This window comes from Patagioenas fasciata, chromosome 3, assembly GCF_037038585.1.
Source record: "Patagioenas fasciata isolate bPatFas1 chromosome 3, bPatFas1.hap1, whole genome shotgun sequence".
Lineage (NCBI taxonomy): Eukaryota > Metazoa > Chordata > Aves > Columbiformes > Columbidae > Patagioenas > Patagioenas fasciata.
In genome coordinates this window covers 69,847,110-69,872,120 of record NC_092522.1, presented here as the reverse complement: position 1 = coordinate 69,872,120, position 25,011 = coordinate 69,847,110, and the positions used below count along the sequence as shown (strand labels likewise).

At 38.6% G+C, this 25,011-nt stretch overlaps 1 protein-coding gene across 2 annotated transcripts in view; it reads right to left on the bottom strand.

Moving 5' to 3' along the window:
* ECHDC1 (ethylmalonyl-CoA decarboxylase 1) overlaps positions 1-25,011 on the bottom strand; it is a 38,220-nt gene that overhangs the window by 10,946 nt on the left and 2,263 nt on the right. Inside the window, exons 2-5 of one of the 2 annotated variants that reach the window (XM_065834461.2) lie at positions 20,000-20,221; positions 14,761-14,903; positions 9,979-10,031; positions 8,440-8,520 (exon numbers count right to left, since the gene is read on the bottom strand). In XM_065834461.2, the coding sequence (XP_065690533.2) occupies positions 8,440-8,520; positions 9,979-10,031; positions 14,761-14,903; positions 20,000-20,219 (497 nt within the window). In that variant the 5' untranslated portion in view covers positions 20,220-20,221. Of the gene's footprint in view, positions 1-8,439; positions 8,521-9,978; positions 10,032-14,760; positions 14,904-15,203; positions 15,304-19,999; positions 20,222-25,011 lie in introns of those variants that run through there. The other variant, XM_071806575.1, reaches the window with a different exon arrangement.

Sequence of the window (25,011 nt, the reverse complement as noted above, 5' to 3'; positions counted from 1 at the left end):
ACATTTTCAACAACAGATATGCCTTTTAGACTAAAGCAAAAATTTCCATCAGAAAAGATGCATGGATATTTTATCAGATTCTTCAATGTAAAAAGACCACCTGGAGGCAAAGGTGTTTGATAATTGAAATTTTTAGTCAAATCTGAATGCCAGTACTCATCTAGAAATCAAAAAAGTACATTGGAGCTTGCTTTCAAATTGAAAATATGGTATTTTTTAAATTACGTGCACACTTTTGTGCAGCATGTACACCAGTGTTTATAACTCCAGTTTCCTACAGCTTTATTTTCATCATATATGTTCATCAAGACCAAATAAAACAGAACAAAATTCCCTTGGACTGAATTCCAGAGTTTCTTAAAGCAGGAGCATTTCAGTCACATTCCTTCCTCATCTCTGCTCTTGATACAGAAAGGGGAGGGGGAGCTTCCCAACACTTTGGCTCAGAGTTGGGCATCTAAGATGTTGAAAAGGCAAAGATCACCTCCTTCACCTGAACTCAGCTGACTGGAAAGCAAAAACATTTCTTGACATTGGCCCTAAGAGATGCCAGGTTTGAGTTGCTCTAATACTTTATGAGGGATTTGATACATCACACTTCTGCAATGCACAGCATTAAAGGATTTAAAATACATCGTAACATTATGCTAACAATCCTTCGCAAGACCTTGGATAACAAGGCACACTGTGAAATTCAGCTGTCTCTGTATGCAGTGCTACTGATGCTGCATCTGCACATCCTACACAACAATTTCTGACTAAAGCTAAGAGAGATCATACACTTATTTGAAAGCATTGGTGATGAGATGATAATAAAATGTTGCTCTTTTGTCAGAATACCAGGTTAATGATCTCAAGCAAAAAACGCTGAGGATTTTTTTGTTTCATTGGTTTTGTTGCTGTGTTGTGGTTTTTTGTAGTTTTTGCTAGTTTGCTTGTTTTTAATTAACACAGTGGCTGTTACCTAAGTTTTAGGTTTTCCAGATAAGATATTTCTTTTTTTCAGGAAAGATGATAGGGAGGGACAGAGGGGAGGAAGGCCCACCATGACATACCTCAAAAAGAGGCATAAATGGGAAGGAAAATTTAACATTAAAATCCTACATTAAAATGATAACTTAGCTGCTTCACCCCTTTACTTTTTAAATATAACACACTAGTTATGTTGATGGAGAACTGAAGCCAGCTTCAGATCACTAACTAATGGTATGTTCAGACCAGCTGGACGAGAAACAGACACATTTTCAGCAAACTGTAACAGATCCTTCACAAACATGCTTAAGAGTGTGACCAATTCTCTTACCATCACAAGTATCATTTCCCCTGTATCTTTTTATTTACAATCTTTCTCTCTTTCACATAGGCAATTGTAACTATTGATTTTTCTCAGTCTCTATATTTGCCTTTTGTTTATGAATACATCAGCACACAAAACAAAACTGGAGGATAATACCTAGTAACAGACCATGGATACTCTAGAAGCGCTTAAACATACAACAGTTTAGGCACAATAGGAATTTATTTAACATAAGAATTTATAATTTGATTTATTCTTACTGTGACTATTGAGTTACAGCAGTAGCAATTTATTTCTTACTAACTACAGAATGCAGGAAGACGTAGGAAGCTGAAGCAACTGAGGTTTACAGGTTCAAACAGCCTGCAGTCTTTTTTCTCACACAATTTTGGATAAGCCTGGTAGGAACAGAAAAAGAGAGTCCCAGCCAGTAGGGCTCCAAATCTTCACCAGGATACATGGTTGCTTTGGATTAAGGGGGGGAGTAAGAAACATGGGGTGAAGTGGAAGACTGAAAGTTGTAATTGTGAAGGCAATGTTTACAATCAAAACTGGCCGAGACCCGCACAGCAACACATGCTTTCACCAGGGAAACCGAGTCATTTGGGGAACATTTGGTCATTTCAATGATCAGTAACTCCAGTGTGGATGATTACCGTTCCAATATCCACAGTGTTAACTATATTGCTACCTGGATAGTTAAAGAGAAGATGAGTTATTGTTTTTGTAGACCTTCAATAGCATGTGACAAGGCTGAAAAATGAGATAAGTAACAGGGACTCTGGCAAACATTCTCTGGAAACTGATCCAATGCAGCTAGGCAGTTTAATGCTGTGGCGTCAGGGGAAACTGAGGCTTTCTAACTGCGCTCTAGAGCCAAAAGAAGATTGTATTCCCATCCCCTCCTGTTCTTTGTCATTGTTTCCAAGAGGCTCAGTTCCTCCTCTGCCTTAGCTCTAGCCACTATTACATCCTTTTACGAACTACTTTAACTCACTGTAAGAACAAGAAATAACCAGCCCTTCTGTTGCTTTTTCATGAGATGATTGACTCACACAAGCATCTTCACTTCTGCTTGGTAAACCAGAGATAAGCAGTGAGCTGGGAATGGGCAGCAGGGACATCCTTCTCCCATATCAAGGTGAGCTGCTCAGGCAGCCTGTCCTTCTCATGAAACCACAGCTCAACATAATCCCACCTCAGAATTAGCAAACTGGAATACATAAGTGCTTCTCAGACTTCACATTAACCAACTTGCAGAGCTATCAGAACATGTATTTACAAAAAGGAAAAAAAAAAAAAAGATTACTTTGGTAGGGAAGATCAGGACTGGAGTGTCCAATACCTGCAGGCAGTTTATCTAAAGCAGGGATTAGTCACTTCACAGATGCAACTATAATGGACAATTACAGTGTATTTATACTCCTCTGAAACTAATTCCTCTTGAACCTCAAATGCTTCCCTGCAGTGTATTGACAGCCAAGTGTCCCAGCAACAAATCAGCTGCAGATAGCTATGTTCAACAGAAAGGATATAAGATTGCATGGTAGAAGTGGTCTAAAATGTACACGGTTAGCTGATAACAAAAATCTCATTCACCTAGGATAAGATGGCTTGGCCTCCCAAGGAAAGAAAAAAAAACAAACAAAACCAAAACACAAAAAACACACACCAAACAAAACAAACAGCAGGATGACCATGAGCCAGCACTGTGCCGTTGTGGCCAGGAAGGCCAGTGGCATCCTGGGGTGTATTAGAAGAGGGGTGGTTAGTAGGTCCAGAGAGGTTCTCCTTCCCCTCTACTCTGCCCTGATGAGACCACATCTGGAATATTGTGTCCAGTTCTGGGCCCCTCAGTTCAAGAAGGACAGGGAACTGCTGAAGAGAGTCCAGCACAGGGCAACAAAGATGATTAAGGGAGTAGAGCATCTCCCTTATGAGGAAAGGCTGAGGGAGCTGGGTCTCTTCAGCTTGGAGGAGACTGAGGGGTGACCTTATTAATGTTTATAAATATATAAAGGGTGAGTGTCACGAGGATGGAGCCAGGCTCTTCTCGGTGACAACCAGTGATAGGACATGGGGCAATGGGCTCAAACTGGAGCACAAGAAGTTCCACTTAAATTTGAGAAGAAACTTCTTCAGCGAGGGTAACAGAACACTGGAACAGGCTGCCCAGGGGGGTTTGGACTCTCCTACTCTGGAGACATTCAAAACCTGCCTGGACGCCTTCCTGTGTAACCTCATCTAGGTGTTCCTGCTCCAGCAGGGGGATTGGACTAGATGATCTTTTGAGGTCCCTTCCAATCACTAACATTCTGTGATTCTGTGAAACCCCACAAAAATAAAACCCCACACCAAACTCAGAATGAAGTAAATCCCTACAAAAGGCAACCTCAGAAAGAAAACTTCCACTTAAATTCATACTTTGCTGCTGTCATTTACATTTTCAGTAAAATCAAACAGTGGTAAATTTGAACTGAAGATTATGTAAAAAAATCCTCTGCCTGGAAGGTTTTAAACATATGAAATTCAAACCCACATGAAAACTGGTAATAAGACAAAAAACTATATTGGTCCATAAATACAAGCTCTCAAGTCCATTTCTAGCAGTGCTGTGATTACTTAACCAGATGTCAAGTGTGCCAGGTCAAAAATAAGAACAGCCTTCTTAAAGGCAGGCAATGTGAAACTTAAAAATTCATCAGAAAATCGTACTAACAAACCTTCCAGGGCTCTAAAAATGTGAAGTGATGCATGACTGCAATGGAATTCTAAAATTGCCACTGATTTACAGGAGGTTTTACATATATATACATACACACACATATTTAGAGAGGAAAATTGTATAGAGTTTAAAAAAACAGGTGATCTACAGCATATAGCAGGCACCTGAAGCTGTGAGAACCCACTCTCAGATCTGGCTATTGATTCTTCTCCTGATGATGTTCAGCAACGTTAGAGAGTCAGATCTAATGAAAAGTGCTTTGTCAGCCTGGACTTTGCAAGAACTCATGAATATGTGATGTGAGCTGCATCCCGTTACATTCATATCATGCTCTGCCCAGTGAAGAGGGCTACTGTGTACTGAGGCACCTTTATTTCAAACAGCAGCACCTTGTGTACCTAAAATCTCCTCCTGAGAAAACTAAATCCTTACATACAGCAAAATATCTCCAAGGGAACTAGTGTGTTGTGCTCTGATGTTCTGAAATCTATTATTGGAAAAGTTTGCTGTAGAACACTAATGTCTTTACAGCTTCCCCTCACCTCCTCTTTTTTTAAAGGAGCAACAACTGAAAAGTCAATCACAGTGAGCCTACATCTATGTAGTGTTTATGTTACCTTTTGCTCCTTTTGTTTTGTATAAATTACATTTCATGCAGTGAACTCATGCTTGTAAAAGTAAATATACACAAGTCATCACAAGAACACACACAACAAAAGCTATCTAATAACAGTGCATTTCATTGTATCTCTTATTAGGCTTTTTATGGAACATGCCTAATAAAATGTAATATTAAGCATGTCTACATATTTCAGAAAAATATAGAAAACATTCAACTAAAATGCAGCCAGGCCAATTTGATATCAATGCAGAATTACAAGCACAAGCTTCTGCCCTTGTTAAAAGCTTGATTCTGCCGTTTCTACAAGGCAGAAGTCTGCTCAGAAAGCAAATATCTCTTTAAATCAATAATGCTTTTTATGAAGTAGGATACTGCTCAGCACCAACAAGAGTAATGAAACTAGCCCTTTGTGATTTAACTGTGCAACATCAACTACAGCTAAAGAAACTATAGTTGATTCATTTATTTTCTAAAAAAGAAAAGGAGAACACTGCTGTCTCTACTCACGAGCCCTCTTGGAGGTCAATGGTAAGAGAAGTGGGTAGCTTTCCATCTTTGCACCCTCATCCCTCTGCCTGAAGACATCACCTTTGAAATGGGATTCCCAGGGCAGGGGCACACCCCTATTCTGACCACAGTAGCATTACAGAGGAAAAAGGAGGTGGGGTGGAAGAGACTATATTTTTCAAAAGCACCTGGATACAATGCAAGTCCATTCACCAAGTGATGTAGGACCAAATTTTCAAAGTTGTAGATGTGTCTAAAAGACATTGTCTCAGAAAGATTCCTCAAAGGCACCAACATGAAATAGAAGATGACAGTTCAGAATTCAAAGTTTGTTATTCTGGCTATTGCCTGGTAGGGCAGTTACTGTGCTCAAAGATTCCTGTGTTCATGACAATTGCACAAACAGATTAATTACCAAACTGTCTCTGCCCCATTCCTGTTAGCTTATTGCCCAACAACCCACTACAGTTCTGGTCCAAATTTCTTAACCAACCCTGCCAAATCAGTTCTCCTCAACTTCACGTATTGTGTAAATACAAAATAAACTTCAAGTTTCTGCATACAGGGGACTCAGAACACATACTTCATTTCAATTGCTTGTAAAATGGCATAACTGAATCCAACACCGTAGTCATTTGTGCACCTCACTGAAACAGCTGCAGCGACATGAAGAATTGCAACATACGCTGACATTTGGCAGCAGAACCAACGAAGCATCTTCACAGGCTCAGAGAGAATATTCAGCTGTGGCACCTCAAAAAAAGTCTGGGTTTCTTGAACCTGTACTAGAAAGCTCAGCTGTCCAAACACATTTCACACCTGCATGGTTTTACATCACTCAGTTTTACAGAAATAATTGAGAAAAATAATTACAGTGTCAGAATCCTTCGCTTCCCAATTTTCATATAAGAAAAAGTCTGAAAGGATTTTAATTACCTTACACTTGTCTGGACAATGATTTTTTTTTCTAGTCACATGTTTATGATATTTGTAAGGATGTTGCTTCTTATGGAGAGTCATATTGCAACAATCCATAAAGCATGTAAGACTGAAGACGATGTTTTGAGAAGACCTCTTCCTCCAGATCAAAAGTGGAGAGATCTAAGATGCTTTCACTTCTCATCATTGCCCTTACATCAGCAATAAATATGCCAGAGCTCATACAAGCACTCCCTAATCCTATATTAAATTAGTCGGCTCAAAACAGAGTAAGAGACAACACAAGAACTGCCACTGGAAGATGGTTTTAGAAATTAGTAATAACTTCAACCACTTCAGCTATCTAAAAATTGGATTTGTCCACACTTCTGCTTCAGTAGAGATGTGCATCATACTGCCAGAGCACATTTCAGAGCAGGTACGCAAGCTGTTTTGGTTCAAGTGAATCACTTCAACAATATGAGTGTAGTTAACGTAGTACAAACTGGCAGAGATCAAAATAAGAAAATATTTCCGGCTAATACCAAGTACTTTGGTTGTTTATGCAGTAATTGTGAAAAACACAAGTAGATTTGAAAATTTTTAATTAAAAGTGGCCACAATTCACTCATTCTGTTCTTAGAAAAAATTAATTTAAAAAAAAAAAAAATTCCAAACAGCTTATTCAAGGAAGAAAACAAACCTCTTTGATTTCTGTTCCCAAGTTCCTCTTTTGGTATCTAGTGACTCAGGACAGAATACCTGTTCCACTAATATCTACTCATAGTCCTCAAAAAAAACCCAGCTTTTGTCCTCCAGTATTAAAATTCTCAAATTCAAGAGCAATAGCAGCACAGAGTATGTTTCTCTATCTTGTTGTTGTTATTAATTAAGTCCCATTTGCTGCTCCTGAATTGCTATTATTTAGTTGCACTGGATGGGTATGCTACAAAGTAATGGAAGATGGATCAACAGCTGTAGTTATTATGAAAATTATGGCAGCACATCAGAGGAATTGCAGCTGCTCAATTCATGCAAATAAGAGCTACTTGACAGTGACTATAATTACACAGCATGTCGAACAACATAGCTGAAGTAGAAGTAGAGAGTACATATTTTAGAAAGCCTAAAGATTCCTATTTCATTATGTTCACATTCCCTAAACTCCTCTTCAGGGATAACAGGATTCACTGTCTGTCAGTGGACTCACAGATAGAGGAAGGTCTGCTACGTGTCCCTGGTGCATCTTCCTGTCAGCACTGCAGCTGTCAGACACAGCACCTCTGAGCATATTTACTCAGCATTTACAACACAGCCTGTGCTCAAAGGCCTCAGAGCTGGGGTTCCAGTTCACTGCCTGCTGTGCAGAGATGAAGAAAGCTCCCCGTCTGATTTCAAAGCCAAGGAGGATGGCTTCCCAGTGGCTGAGACAATGCAGGTGCCATCTCCTCTCCCAAAGCCTGTTCCCGATACCTGGAACACCAGTGTAATGCTCTAGTTTGCTTTGCTTAGTATTACTTCTGAATATATTCTATATTGAATATATTTTGAATACAGAGTAAGTACTTTCAGCATGTTGTGGACAAGCCCTTTCTCACTTCAGGCACTGAGGTCCACTTAAAGAGCACATTTCCTTCTCTTGGATAAAAACTCCACTAAAACCTCTTCATTTACAGAGAGGCTGTGTGCAGCACTTGTCCTGTTACATCTGTAGGCTGTTTGCACATTAGCAACTGTTTAAATAAAGTGACATTTTATTATTTTAGTTTCTCCCAGTTCCTGTTCTGCATTCAGCCTGTTTAATTAAAGCCCTCTGGTTTTCACTAGTTGTTTCATGCTTGCAAACCTCTGCACCCGCATGGAAAAAAACAAGGACAGAACCTCATTTTCTTTCCTCTGCATCTCAAACTCATTTCAAAAACCACACAGCACAAAGTTGTGTTATAAATAATAAACACAGAACACAAAATACCAGACTAATGGAGTTGTATTTATTTATTTTTACTTGTGACAGCTGTGTAAAGAGATATAAGAGGGTATACAATTTTGCAGTCCTCCTACCTCTCAATCAGGGGTGAGAACTCAAATCCATTTGGTTCACGACACAGTCAGTTGCTAAAGCTCCTCAATGCTCTTGTTTTATACAGTGATCAAAACTGTGTAACTGACAGTAAATAATCTTTCCTCTGTTCTACCAGGAAACCCAAACCTTTTTCCTCTGATGTCTGCTGACAAAGCCCAGTTCCAAATGCCTTTGAATCTGGGGCCCTGACACCCGGTGGAAGTGGTACCTCAAGCTCCCCACATTTCATAGGTGCAGGCATTCAATCATCAGCCCAACATGACAGCTACTCAAATTGTCAATCTTACCTGAAATCACATGCTGTGGTAAGTTCTGCTCCTCCTCCAATCGCTTTTCCTTGGACTAGTGCAACACTGATCAAAGGCAACCTGCACAAGAGAGTTTTGTAACTGAAATTCATGCTTTTAGTGTTCTAGAAATTACAAAAGGAGTCAAGCAAACCATGTCTATAGTAAAGGATTGGACGAATATAGTGTTCCAACTCATTCAAATAACTACATATCTGTGAATAAGTAGCACAATACCAATTCCACTTATGCTAAAATGATTATTCCTTAGTTTATATGAAATCCCAAAATGTAACAGCAAGACGGATGTATCAAATGGAATCAAAGACCATGTACTACGTATGAAAAATATATGCTACAGATTATAGCTAAAAAGACTATCTGCAAAAAGGAGTGACAGGACAGCAACACAAGACCCTACACTGAGCCAGTAAACTACAGTAAGCAGTAGAAAGGGACACAAAGAACTGCATGGCTGGTTTTACTTCTACTTTAACAGAAGCAACAACAGTTTCTCAGGGCCCAAGTTCACTCATCAGCTGCAGCACACTTCATACAACACACAGCACAAGTGAAACCACTGGAAGAGGGTGACATCTTTTTCCTGTGATCTATAGGGCACCAAGTCCCCTACATCCGCACTCTGATCCATTTGAGGCACCTCCTTCAGGACCACAGTCAGCCTCAGCTCCCTCTGAGGGAGATTAATCCCATCTACAACAGATGCCCCCTGAACCACAGCTTCAACATCCTCTAATCAAGATGCTTGAGGTGAGAACATAATCTTCACACATCTTCCTCCTCTTTGCTTTGCCCCAACAATTTTGATTATATGGAGACCAATGGATTATAATTCTGATCCTGAGGATTCCTTACAGTACTACTAACTAAGTCTCCAATCTCCCGGGCAGTTTTACAGAATAATGTTAACTCATAACACTTTCTCATATACATTATTTGAAAGTGAAGAATATTTATCTTAAAAGAGCTCTGAGCAGAAAAAAGACAGGCTCTACCACACAAGGCCTTAATAGAAATATGATTTCTTAAGGGAAGCTAAATCTAAAGGAAAGAGAAAAATGTTTTTCAGAAGTACCAGATGGTAGAACTGAATACATTCTGCTTATGAAGTGGGAAGATTAAATAAATATATTAAATAAATGTTACCTGCGTAGGCTGCATAAGCTGGCCCTGTTTATTTTTTAAGAGCTACCGATTTCTACTGAGTTACAGAAATCAGCTTAAACTCTGAAGGCCTTGATTTCCTTAACTCTAGGTATCTCCTGGCCCTCCACATTTAAGCCTATAGGGTTTTTTTCTCTTCCAATCTCTGGATAGGCTAATAGTTGAAAAACATCAAGGTCTAATTTAAATCCATAAATACCTACCTGATTCACATCTACAAATACAAGGTCTGCAATTCAGAATTACATACTTAAAACTACATATTTAACTATAAACATATTGTTAAAGACTTAGCCAAAACATATTCTGATCCTTATAATTATTTCATAAAGAAGGGTAAATAAAATATATTACCTCATAAGCCTGGTTAAGGTGTTTTGCATAAACATGCACATATTCATCCCATCCTACAAAGAATAGGAAATTAAAAAATGTTAAGTGTTCCTAATGTGAAGCAATTAAACACACAAATGGAGTAGAGAGAAGTATTCATTATGTTTACTCTAGCTGGGTTTTTTTCCTTTGGTTCATCTTGCCTGAACTCCAGCCTAACCCCACTATGCACAAATACAAATTCTAGTATAAATCAGGTTTAAAAACAAAAATCAGAACTCAATCAGTTTATATGAATTTCAGTTATAACGAAGCCACTGTTGAAGTAATTGCAAAACTGAATTTCTATGATGTGAAATTTTACATCCTTTCCTCTTAATTTCCTCTTCTCACTGCCAGTTAAACACCCATAAAATTGAGCTGTAAAAGTCTGTATAGGACCACACAGCACTGGATGCTTTTTACTGTCCCAAATTCATAAAGTTTTAGAGATGATACAATTCACCAAGTACTTTTTTTTTTTTTAAGTGTTTGGGCCAAAAGCGTTTCAGAAAACAAACAAACCCAAACAACAACAACAAAAACCACATACACAAAACAAAAAAAAACCAAAACCAACCAACCAAAAAAACTCTACAACCCACAGAAAGAAGATTATTCTTCTTTCCCTCCTCCTTTATGCTTTACATCAGCTTGCAAACAATAGTGAATAAGGACCATTTGTTCCATTCTCTTCAGAACAAGAACTAATGGGCTTCAAATAAAAGCAGTTGCTGCTAGGTTCAAAACAAGTATTTCTCCCTACAACATACAGTTAAACTGTGGGACACTTGGCAGCAGGGCACTGCAACTTCTAAAAGACTACACAAATTCAAGAACTAGATAAATGCATGACAGAAAAATTGACACAAGGTTGTCAAATACAAGGTACACACCTAAAGCTCTAGAAGTCTCAGTCACAAATTGCTGGGAACTAAGAGAATATTTGAAAGCAAAATAATTATCTATCTGTCTTTCCTGTCCCTATATTCTTTCTCAGGCATTCAGTACCAACCAGGAATTCGACAGATGACTGGGCTAAATGACCCAGTATGACCATGTTCACTAACACACTGAACTGCCTACACTGAACTATACATGTGCCATTTAATCCAGATTAAAAAGAAAAAAAAACGTAGAAGTAAAAAACCCGTCTGTAACAATTTCAGCGTGTACTAAAAGAAAACCAAAAAACAAAACTAAGCAAATAAAATCCAATAAAACCAAATGGTAGGAATGAAAAGAACAAACAAGCATCTCTTCACTGGCATTCACTAATTCTTAAAGCACAGTTTTACAGGCGCTGGCACATTAAAGAATCTGCCTTAATTAGAAGCTTCTGACTCATACCTCAGGGAAAGAAAAGATATGCAGTAAGTCTTCAGTACATCTTGGAATAGGACCTTGAAATAGTAGTAGGTCAGCTTCACTTGATTTATTGTCCATTTATTCAGGCGTTCTCAAGACCTACTCTGGCCAACACCAACCAGCATTAGGGTGTTTAGGGACAGCAATCTGCCCCAGCAATTGCTACACAGGAACCAGCGAATTCAGTTTCATTACATTAACAGCCTGCTTGAAAATTTCAGCACATGTTGATTTACAAAGAGGCTTTTATTTACCACTGTAGCAACCTCCTACATCTATTAAGACCAGCAGCAACATTTCCATTTCAAATTAAAGAACAATTGAATCCTCCACGATATCTGTCTTAGCACTTCTAATCAGGAAGAAAATTTCAAAACCACACAAACATACAAGGTACCAGTTCTCACGCATGGACTTCCACCGTTCTCACACTACAACCATCAGGATGAAGCTGCAAAAAAGCTCTTCAGAAAAACTAATTTTTCACTTCATCACAGCAGAGACCTGGCATTCAAACTGCCCATCTGAACTCACACCAAAATGGTCATTAAAGATTAAAGCCACAACAGACTAGCTTGATAAACGCAGTTGTGACAGAGCAGGCAAAAAGAAAGGTCTTCATATTCTCAGGTGGTAAAGAGATTACTGGTATCACATTGAAGAAATGCCTGCACAGAAAACACCCTGAAAAAAATAAAAAAAATTTTAAAAAAATCCCAATTACGTGAGCCTCGGCTAGCATACCCTTCAAACCTTCCTGATAAGAAACATAAAGCTACTGTCAGAGTATTTTATCTGAGTAAGAGAGGTGCTCACTGCAGTCTAGTGGAATAATCACATTTTCAGTCTTAATACTGTCCTTGGAGTAAGACGAAAACTAACAAGCAGAAAGTGAGTTAAAATACAGAAGAAAAGGATTAATAGTTTGTGGTGGGGCTGGGGGAGGCAGGGAAGAAGAAAGTCACCTTCGTGAAATAGAAAACTGTACTCCCAGCTCTTCTTGCTGCAAGAGTTGAGAGTCCACTTTCAGTACAGACAGAATAGTATTTCCAGACCATCTCTAACTGCTCTAAAGTCCTCCCTGCATAGCTTACAGCTTGGGAACTTCTGCCCTAGGGTTTCAAAACAGGGACTGCGGCAAGTGAAAGTCTTTGTGCCTCCTTCCTCTCAGCTCTTCTTTCAAGAGCTTCTCCTGCTTTTCGGCTAGACAGCTCTTCAAGCCTCACTCTAGAATGAGGTTCCTGGTCTTGGGAACCAGGCTTACAAGGACAGGAAAAAAAAGAACAAAACCAACTGTTTTGGGTTTTTGGTTTATTTTAGATTCCATTCTTCATTTGCTTTCTGTGTTTTGGTCACATAATGTTAGTACTCGCCAAAGAACACGCAAGGGACCTAGGTTTGTTTCAGGGTTAGGAAAAACTGAACATGGGAGGAGGAGGAAGAAGAGGAGCCACTAGAGGGCATGAAAATCCTTCACCATTCTTGGTCATTATTCTGCTTTTTCTGTACCACAGGGAAAGGCAAAGTGTATCGTAGATTTTGAAAAATATGATCTTCCCTCAATCAACTAGTTGAATAAAAGTGTTTTCTGTAATTACTAAAAGCTATGGGCTAAGGTAGCCTTGCAAAATATAAAGGAAAAACATACTGGTTCAGGCATGAAGCTATTCACTTCTTTTTGCCTTAGGGATCCCTGTGGACAGAAAACTTAACCTAATGTGCTTTTAACCTGAAACCAGACAAAACTCTATCATCTGCAGTGAGTTAGAGAGCAGGGTTCTGCAAGACTAAAGAACACCAAATGCTATTCCTTATTCTATTAAAGTTTTATTTAATAAAGACTATTAAATCCCACCAAACAGATGGTTTAGGAGTTGGCTATTACAAAGAAACTCTCAGTTCAGGATAAATAGTTTGAACTCTCCCAAGAAACAGAAAGCAACCATATTATTCTTGGAGCATTTCTGGTCACTCTTAGACTTAAATTTCAGTACTAGCATGAAATTAGATCCTTCGCAGAGAATTTTCAACAAAGTTATAATTAATACCCACACAGTGCATTCTGCCCAGTATCTCTTATAGACCCTAATCCTTAAAAGAGCCCACTCTGCCACTGCAGTGGCTCCAAGTAATATGTATGGAAGCAGAATCACTGAGATTTACTGAATGCAGAACTCTGAAGGAAGGTCTTGACTACAGACAAGAAAATAATTGGCCCATGCTTAGTTTCAGCTCCTTTTCTATTGCCGCAATGCTGAAACAAGATGAAAATTTCAGATTTAAAAAAAAAAAAAAAAATAAAATCACAGATACATCTATATTTTTAAATTACCAGTGCTAATAAATTGTCCAAATGAAAACTCACTAAAAAGCATTTATATTTATAAAGCATGGTGTCCCCATACTACGAAAAGCATAACGCTCATGGTGTTCCACAAAGGAAACAAAACCACCTGTACCTTTTGAAAACTGGACCATCCTATTTATTTGATCAGGCCAGAAATACTTAAGACATTGTGGTCTTTTATGGTAGTTAGTTTCATCAACAGAAACAAATCATCACTAAAGACAAACATCAAATTAATCAGTTTGTGAGTTGGTGTTGTTACTGGAATGTTGATTTGAATGTTTAATTTGTGTGGTTAAATCTTGAAACCTGAAGAGGCCTCAAAGAAGTACCACAATGCCTGTTACCACAATTACAAAGCAGGACATAAAAGAAGCACGGGAAAGCCCCTTCCCCTGAAATTGACAAAGTCCTATTTCACACATTGCCAAGAATGACATACTAACCCACAAAAAGAATTGCAGCACATGTGAAAGTTGTCAAGACGGCATGGCATGAGTGAAAAACTGCCAAACCCTAACTCCTTCAGCCCCATAGTTACACACGACTCATCTGACTGCACTACAAGATCAATGCCAAAGCTCTACAGAAAAAGAATTGCATCCGTTCTTCCATTTTACATAGGTCCAAGCACTATTTTGACGATATTGAAACCTTTCTGTAATAGCAGCCATGATGCTTAAATTGGGTTTTGACTTCATAATATATGAGAAATTATTATTTGCTTTTAAAGGTCAAACTACTGAAGTACCAGTTATTTGATGTGTAAATTCACCATATACTTCTCTGAGAAACTGAAATGACATTTTTAAAAGAAAAGGCTAAAAAGAAAATGTGATGTAGGAATTCAGAGTTATGAATCAATTACAATAACACTTAAGCCATGGCTTCAAGGGTCTGCCAGCATTTTTTTAACCATTAAAAGCTCTATTCTGTGACTTGCATGTAAAATTGCAGCAGGGGGACAGTGCAACACCTCTGTCTGAAAGGGATCTCAGAATATCAAAAAGCTGATTTTTCTTCAAAAGCTTACTTGTATCTCTACTTACCTGGGAGTTGGACATTGCTTTAACAGCGTTCAAATCAGACCCTGAGCAAAAGGTGTTTCCTGCACCATAGATGATAAGGCCTTTGCCATCCTTCCAGTTTTCCAGCTCGGTTACCCTCTCCTGAAGTTCTAGCATCATTGTGCCTGTCACAAGAAGGGAGAAGCAAAATTTTTAACAGAAATTTATTATTACTGCTATGTTTTACATTACATTTTTCAGCACCAAAACCAAGTTATCATTAAGTGATGGGCATCACCTTAAATCCCACACACAAGCACTGACATGTTTTTTCCTTAAAGATGCACTTCACGAAATTCTGAAGCATATTCTCCAATTTGTTACACTCACCAAACAAAACCAAACAAAGAAAATAACAAACAAACAAAATCAACCAACTAAACAAACAAAAAAAAAACACACAAGGAGGCAAACATAAACTTCACCTGATTCACTCTTGTTCGCACACATTCAGGACACACAAACTTATCCATGTATCTATCCAGATATGTCCATCTAGTCATTTTTATGTTACTGTCATTTCACCCTGACGAAAGAGCTGGCAAAGTACAGAAATCAATCATGTACAAGCTGGGTTCAAGGTACGATCAGTCAATGTTTAAATAAAGATTTCTAAAAAAAGGCTGAAGAGCAAACTATGTTGGAGACCAAAGACATTCAACCAAATGAAAATAATATTTGAAATATTCGAAATATTTGAAATATTTGAAAACACGAGGAAAGTGCCTTTTATCTTTTGAAAGGATGAGAATAAAAAAAGATCATTCTAAAACACCTCTGATTCCCTCCCTGATACCTTTCTAGAAAGGCTCTCTTTACAAAGCATATCCTGGGCTCCAAATGTATGGATTGTACAGTTGTAGCTTTCTGCTTCTAGCTTAAACACAGTATTCTCATATGTTCACAGAAGTACCTGATGTGGAACTCAACACACTCCTGTTCGTAGAGCTTGTCCTAGACTGAAGCATCTTCCACACTAGATGAGCTTACCCAACATTAACTTAAAGCTCTTCCTCTCTGAATGCCTATGAGTCTCATTCGGTTACATCCCTAAGAGAAAACACTTACAGAAACTAATTTCGGAAAGCAGCCCACATACAGGCTGATGACACTCTCAGCTTTATCCTCCTTTGACAAGAATTTAGATGGATAGGCCTACCTTCTTCAGATAGAAATGTGCTTTAGATTAATACCCTCAAGGACTCTTCCTTTTCTGCCAAGAGTGTTGGTTTTTTGACCCCACGCCTGTATGCAAAGAAGATGTCTTGCTCTGAAATTGCCTGTTAGCAACCATCCTCAGGGAAATTGTTTTTTCCTTCCTGCCTGTTTTCCTTGCAGTTCCTTATGAAGTAAGCTTCCCAACACCAGGTCAAAAGCAAATTCTCAGTCAAGCACTTCCACCTTAGGCTTTATCTCAGCCACTGAAATAGCACGCTTTGATAACATTCCTGAGGAGAGCAATAATTAAATGGACATTACATATTATATACCAGAATGACATCAAGTTGTTATTTTCCACTATCAGGTCCAGACTATGATCCTCTAAGAAATCCCAGTACTTTTAACATTCCTTTCCCTTCTGTATTTGTAATTGGGTCATGCTTTTTGTGTGTTGCACATTACATTTGCTTTCACTGAATTTCACCTTGTTCATCTTGAGCTCTTCATAGCAGCTAAATAAAGATCACTTTGAATTCTACTCCAAATAATCTTCTTGCAAGCTCTCCCAATCTGGGGTCATTTGACAATTTCAGTAGCTCGCCTTCTATTCCCTCATCCCAGCCATGAATGAAAATACTGAGCAGAACTAGGCCGAGATGAAATTTTTGTGGGTCTTCACTTGAAATGTTTTCCCAGCCTGACAACGCACCCAACAACATTTCTGCAAATGCCGCTGCTTCAATGGGTGTGCATCAACCCCATGGATTTCATTTTTTGCATATTTGCCAAGTTTTCTTACAGTAAAAGTATTCCAGCTGGCATGCAAGATTTGCCAGAGTCAAGATACAGCACAACCACTGTTTGTGGTGCTTTTAATAGTCAAAGCAGTGAGGTACTGAAGAGTCCTTCTGCAGAATATTATGAGCCAAAAATCTTGTTAATCGGAAAACTGAGTTTACAAAAATGAACCATATGAGCCAGTTATATGCAACAGTAGGGGACAAATGACACTGGCCAGAGCCTGTCCTGTCCACGTGGGAGAGGATCCCTTCCATTACTGACAACACTGAACTATTATTTTACCAACAGGTATAGTCCATGATGTTTGATATAATGATGAGGAGCCAATACTAAAGCAAATCCTCATTCTGCCAGTCTTGGTCCTTCAGTATTTGATACCAGTAGGTTCGTGCTCTTCAAATAACTAACTCTACTTGCAATAGTAATTTGTTTGCATCTTAATTATAATCTAAGAATAAGCGCTTTAATGTCAATTCCAGAACATAAAATTATCACCATTATTATCTAATTTCTGCAGGCTGACTTCCTTCTCTTTTAAATTAAGTTCAACTTCAGTTCAGGAAGAGGTTGGGCTGCTGAAATTGGTTCCACCAGGCTTAAACTGACATTATTAGCATTCGTTTCCAAAGAGACCATTTCAAACAGGTGGCTATCAGATTCCAATTAAGAAGAGAAAAAAGGCATAACAACCTCCACATTGCTCATTAGCCATTTGCCAACAATTTTGTTCTGCTTTTGGTTACATGAGTTGCTCAAGCTTAGAATAAACATAATTCCTTTGAGATAAAAAGCTGCTGTGTAAAGTAAATGCCTGGTAAATAGGATTTCTCTCAACACTTTAATGATGTTTTGCAGCTTTCTAAAGGAAGCATACATGTTTGTATAAATTCACATCTGCCACTATCCACAAGCTCTGAGACACAGAATCAACAGAATTTATTTGAGGGGGGTTATCTACAGGCTCTGGCTGATGAAATCAACCAGGTCCTGCTGGGGCAATTTAGGGGTTGTGCATCCCATCACTTTTCATTCTTCTCCTGAAGGGTATTACTTGATACACAACAAAAAGAAAAAGATCAAGTGCTTGCTAGCTCCTCAGCAACTGCAGGTCATGGACAGTAATTTTAGAACAAAATAAAGAGTAGTATAAATTAATATGCCATACCATCCACCGCAGCAGCCAAAGCGCCAGCATGATTTTGCTCCTACTCTCCCTCCTGTAACAACAAAAGTCTCTGGCAGAGGTGCACAGTAGAAAGAAGCAGCAATCTCTTGAACTGCAATAGTAAGATTTTCCAGAGCAAATTTTTGTGCCTGTTACATTGCAAAATGGAGTACTGCTCTCTACAGGGCTCTGCACACTACCATAAAACAGAACTGCCTGATCTCATGGCTCATTTGCTACATTCTGATCAGGGTCTGCAACAACGACAGAACTATAAATTCACTCACGGGTTTTTGTAGCTCCTCTTTGCTACTAGAGCATTTAATTCATATACACTAATAATTTATTTTCACAGCAGCCCTATAAGGAAATAAGAGATTATTTTACAGATGACTAACCGAGCTAGAGAGAAAATATCTGCTACTTTTGGATGCTCAACTTGAGATGTGTGTTATGACTTCAGTACATTAACACTATATAGCACAGCTACCAGTGGCTTAAATAGCAGCTGCAACTGCTCAGCATTTCAACAAATCAGTTCTGAGTTGCTTTCGCCAAGCACCTAGAAAACAGAGAACACAGTTGTTTCTATGAAAGTTTAGTTTAAGCAATTTGACTTGTATTACATCTAATCTCCACAGCAGACTAGGCTTTACCTGTCCTTTCTGCTTTTGCTGCTACATCTCATTACTCATGCCTCTTTCAGCTTCCACAACAAACAAGCTAAGAGCACACAGTCTACAAGCTGTACCTTGCACAGAGCTATTTCGAGTCAAAAATAAAAAAACGATCTGTAGAAAAAGAAGAAACGAGTAATTATGATTGTATAATAACACGTATGCTGACAGGGAGACATTCAGAAGGACACCCTCCACGCTAACATCTTTTAGCTACAACTTCTTGAGTCAGGTAATGATTTTATCTGTGAGCTTTTAAAGGGAAACAAAAGCGAAACTGCAGAGACTACTAGGTGCATTACCACTAACTCTGTTGCTCTGCCAAGTTCTCTTCCTTTCAGCTAACAATCATTAGTGGAAGGAGCAAATTGACATCCTGCATGTAAACAGCTCTATGCTTTGCTAGGGGGTTGCAAACAAATTTGCTGACAGCAAAGGAACGGTGAGAACCAGGCAGGAAAATAGAACAGCAAAAAAAGGAATTAACAAGATGACATAAATGTATCTGTTTCAAAATATTAAGAGATAAAGACATTCTTACAGTAAAGGCTTAGGCACAGCTTAAGCTCAGACAGATGCAGACCCTGAACCTGTGCCACTTATGTCTGAAGAGAACAGCATAAATTTGAATATTCTAGACAGCTAAGGAGAGACAGCAAATACACCTATCTTGAAGAATGAAAGCCTCTCTCATAATAGAAGATTAATCAAACAGGACACTTGGTTTTGATAGCTAAGTACTGTCCAGTGTAAAAACATATTAAGAAGATTCCCGATCTGCAACAGCTAAAAATACACAGCTCATTTGATCTTTCATTAACTAGTCACTGGTATTTAAGATATAAGGCAAAAAAAGAAGCCAGTTTGGGTGATGAAAAGACCAGATTACAGAATCTTAAGTTACATGAAGGCTTCAGGTAAAGAACAAAGAAGTAAACTCACCCTTTCTACACTACCTACAAACCAAAGATGGCATTTTCCCAACCCCACAAAAACACCCTGTACATTTCCAGAGCACTAGAGGCAAAATAAAAGCAGATACAAGGAAGAGCACAGTAACAGAATTGTGCTGACTGGAGGAAAAACAAAAAAAAAAAAAAAAAAAAAGAAAAGGGAGAGGCACATTCTCCCAGACGGTCCTTGTGTCATTGAGAATTTCTTATATTCTCATAACATCTATGGCAAAGCCACTATTCAGAGCAGTGGGCATTTGATGCACATCTGAATAAAACTTACATTTCTATTTTAAATAAGGAATGGTAAGGCACAGGTTTTCATTTTGTTTGGGCAAAATGATAAAACGGGTAACTGAAGGAGAAAAAGAAAAATGAAAAAACACAACACAACAAACCAAAACCAGCCAAACAAACCAACCACAAACAAACAACAACCAGTAACCCCATCACCTAATTAATACCTGTAAAGGCATTCATTAGCTTTGGGTTGTTCAAAATAAGTATTCCAATGCCATTGTCTTCTTTGGAGAGGTTGATGGATCCACCAGGGAACTGCTGAAGTTTCTTCTTTATCAATTCTTCTTCATAATCATGAGCACCAACATACAATGATGCCCTTCTCTGTTGTAGTATCCTTTCCTTTGTAGTCTGAAGTAAGTTCTTCCACACTGAAGCTGCCATTTCTGTAAAGAAACAGGAAAAAAAATACCAGTACATTTCCTCCAAGATCCACCTCAGTCCTCTGACAGAGGGAAGTAGGACAGTAGAAACTACTATAAAGGTGATGCAACCACAGAAGTCTACAGAAATCACAGTAGATAGTATTTGCAAAATTCTTAGTTTGAATCTACTTCCACAAAGTTAATAAAAGGAGTTTTATGAAGTTATTTTAGTAGTTAAGACAGATATGGGCATATTTTAAAATATTTTCTTCTAAAAGTTACCCTAACGTATTTGGATGCAGAATATCAAAGAGGCAAAAAAACTGTAGTAAGATGCTTACGTATTGCATTAGACCAACTTACTCTGTACTAATCTTCTAGCGCACTCCCCTACCCCCAAAAAACCAAACACACAAACAAAACCAAACTAACAAAACCAACCAACCAACCAAAACAACACACAAAAAAGGCCCACACCTGTGTTGGAGGAGAAGTGCTATTAAAACCCCTGCTTTTCAGAGTCTGGATGTTTTCAGAATCTACTGTTTTTCTGTAAACAACTATTACACCACAAGACCTTTCTAAAAGAAATACTTGAGGAACACAAAAATTAGGAACCAAAGACCATTCCTATACTGCTGTCCATCCCCTGTCACCCAATTCCATTAACACATTTATCACACTCCATCTTAACATTAGTTAGACTTCCTAGCCACTGGTAGCTATATATGTTTTTTTCCAGTCATTCCAGTTCCACTTTAAATTAATCTCACTTCGGCACTGAGCACCAGAACCTGTGCAGTGCCCCAAAGGAGGAAAAGCGTATCACAGTATTATATAGAGAGCACTGCACTTGCCTTTTATACAGCTATGCAATGTTGTTTGTTTGTTTCTATGTACCTGAAATTTTTAACATATTATATACACATGAACAAACAAAGACACATTAGAAAAGCACACACCACTAGTTTATAATTAAAGAAGTGAACAATCCTGTCAGGTATACACTTATCTTGTCTCCAGCTGCACCATCCCTCACTAGATTGGAAAATGCTTCTGTTGGGGCAAATAAAATCCTCATTGAAATGGAGGAGTTTGTACAGCAATCATATTATGGGATATGGAGGAGTATGCATCGTGCCAATAGATTCATACCTGTCCCGCTACATCACATTCACAAATACAGCACTATCTCACAATTTCAACACAGAGAAAGTAGAGAGGCCTACACGAATCTATGCATTGTAAGGTCATATACACTGGAATAGGTAAAGGGATCATTCTCAACATCTGGTAAGACACTTTAAAAGGTCTTCCAAGTTCCTTCATAAATTCAAGGTTTTAATCTGTCATGATCAACTTTTCTACACTCAAGTGTAAACTAATAAAACTCATTAAAATTTAATCAAGCTAAAAATCTAACTGAATACAAGGTTCATTACTTCATAAATAATACCACCCAGCTGCTGCTGCTGCATCCCAACACTCTCCCTCTATGCATATTCTAATATTGTCTGCAACATTTCAGCCAGCACCTTTTAGAGCTTCTCTTAGTAAAATTTTATATAAGAGTGAAAGCAGGTTTCCAAAGCTAATTTCTTAGCTAAATGATTCTTTTTATATTCAGACTCTCAGAAGAGAATCAGCCTTCCATTTTCTCTAAAAATGTAGTAGCGATTCTCTAACATACGTTCATGCAATAAAACTTTCCATCCATCTACTAGTTTTTGCTCAATAGAGAATAAACATTAAAAACATGAATAGTTCAGGTTCTCCTTGCAAAGTACAGCTTGAACAATTAGCTCACAATTTTTAATGAATACTAAACCTCCCCAGCCCTCATAAGAAGAAAGACTGGATTTAATTCTCTAGGAAGCCACAATGATTGGCTTGAAAGCAAAGACGAAAAATAAATTTTAAAAGTCTGTTCTGCTAACCTAGCTCCCTGTCAAGTTGTACTTGTTTGATCACATTTATACTACCTAGATTTCTCCTGTCAAAAAATGTACAGAGCAAAACAGACTTAAGATATGGAAATTTCATTCCACCAAAAAACGTCTGTAATTTTCAGCCGCGTGGTTATATGCATTAACAGCTCTTTAATATTATCACTATGGTAATAAAGAACATCAGCAAGTGCGGGATTAGAAAACAAATTGGACACCATTGCCTGCTGATCATGACTCATGATTAATGACTCATCCAAGGTATTATCATTGAATTATTTTCTTTAAAACCGTCTCTTCTAGTACCAGTCAGTACCTAGTACTTTTTTAATAAAAACAAGACTATTTTAACAGCTCACTCGGAGAAAGCTAGCCACTCAGGAAAAGCATGATATTTAAGCCCCAGCTCTCTCTAACTAAAGGGATTTCTGCTGATCTCTGACAAACAACATTCAAAATTTCAATCAGTATGGAGCACTCGCAATCTATGGCATGACAGAAAATGATTTTTTTGTACTGCAAGTGAAAGCAGTGCAAGACAGATATGTTGCAGCAACCTGCACCATGTTGTAGGACAAGCCAAAAGACATTTATTACACTAAAATTTTCATATTTTTCTATTTAACATAATTACATCTATTTAGAGACACAGAAATGAAGTCTCTGTCTAATGTAAAAAAATCAGACATGCTCTACCCATTAACATCTGCAGCACACAGTTTATGCATTTTTTTAATAGTGAAAAAAAATTCTGACAGTACAGGAATAACAAATACTGTGGGCAATTAGCATCTTCCAAATGTTTTTAGAACTGCTACAGCTTTACGTATCACTGGTGACAACTAAAAGATAAGCCCATAGTATGGACATCAGTAGCTGTTCATTCCACAGTTATTGTACCTCTCACATAGAACAATTTAAAACCCACTTGGCACTCAAGTGATTTTTGCACTTGCCTGTAGGCTAGCCGACTGTGGGTTAATATGAACACCTATTCAATGTCACCACTTCAGTATCAAAGGAATGATACATTGTTCAAGAAGAATATATGTATCTACATGCAGACACACACACACACACACAACATACTTATTTTTGTGTATGTCTCAGAGGCCTTCTGAAAGCCTCTGGTAACTGCCTAGTTAAAATTCAGCTCTCATAATGTTAATAAAAAAATAATAGGGATAACACCAGCACCCACACTCCCTAACTGAGCAGATTCGTTTGTAAACTAATAAACCCCAACTCTTGAACAAACACATCAGCCATTCACCAATACTCTGTTGCAACCCCAGTTTTTCTCTTCCAGCAATGTTGTCAGCTGCAATTAGTAGTGAGCACAAAGACAGCTGACCAGAGCAATAGGTAAGAGATGTAGGTAGCAACTTCTTGGACAGGTAGAACAACTGAGGCAAATCAGAGAGATGGACATTGGGAGCCCAAACAAGCATCTGAGGGGCATGCACTAACAATAAATGCCACACAACAGAGCAGTTACACAGAAATAATCAGCACATTAAAATACACGAGCAGGGAAAATTCCAACTCAAAGACAGTGCCTGAATTATTGATGCAAGTCAGAGAAAAAGAAAACAGGGAGAAGAGATACAGGGATGTGTTTTCAAGGCATCAGGGAAATAAGGATGCCCTTGGACATAGGGCAGGACGTGACAGGTGTGATGGGCAGATACAGACCTGCCAGTCACCTGCAGAAAAAAAACAGCTGCCTTTGCATTTCTAGTTTTGGATTAAGACATCCTGAGATAAAGTGTAGCAGAAATAAAGGGATCCAACATACAAAATCCACAAAAGAAATCACAGGGAGAAGAAAATATTCAAGTGACATTAAAAAAAAAAAAATTAGAAAGGCACTTCTGTCACACCGCCAAACGCATCAAAGGCATCTGACAGGTCAAGAAGCTCAGAAGAACCTGACTTGATGAAGACCTTCAGCAGCTGCAGTTTCAGTGACAAGCACAGAAGTGCAAACACAGGGCATGAAGGACAGAACATGTGAACTGAAGATGATGATGAGATGATTCACAGTTCAGCCCCACGTGTGTGTCCTTACCAGTCACTGCAGAAGGCGTTCATCTGTACTAGAGAGCAGTGGGCGTGACTGTTGAATGCTTCACCAGGTTCCTACACTGACTGACTAATGAATAGAAAGTAAGTGGTGACCCAGTACTGAAGACTAGCACAACTGACCCTACAATGTGAAGGTAGATGAAAAGGCAGAGAGTGGAAGAGAAATATAACCCAAGCATGCAAATAGTCCATCTGCAGAAGAACAAAAAAAAAAAAAAAGTAGGTTGAAAATGAATGAAAATCATTAACACCAACTGACTGGAATCTAGGATAGTGGGCTGGTAGGTGACTGTGGGGGAAAGAAAAAAAAAAATCCAGTGTTGGACAGAGAGAAGGCATTCAGAAACACCAAGATCAAAGAGGGCCAGTCTGGACACAAATCAAGACATGTCTCACAGTGAAGAGAAGTCACTGGACCCTGCCTTCAGACACAAGAAAAGCACACGAGGGAGGTCTCACCTGCAGAGCTCCTCCCCAGCACTGGCTCAACAGGCCACTGTTACCAGCTGCTTGTCACCACCCCTCACTTGAAGGTTACTGAGGCCTCCACCTACTTCACCCACTTACACATCTCTCTCCCTTCCTTCAGTGATGTGTGTTAGGTTAACTTAAACACCTGACCTGACAGGTTCTTCCCACTAATAATTACCAGCTGACACAAGCTGAGGGCAGTCACCTCTCCAGCTGACTTTCCCTTAGCTGGAAGAATGCAGCGAGCTGGTCTCAAACATGCTAAGGGACCCACAGCAGAAAACCTGCTGACAAAATGTAACTTAC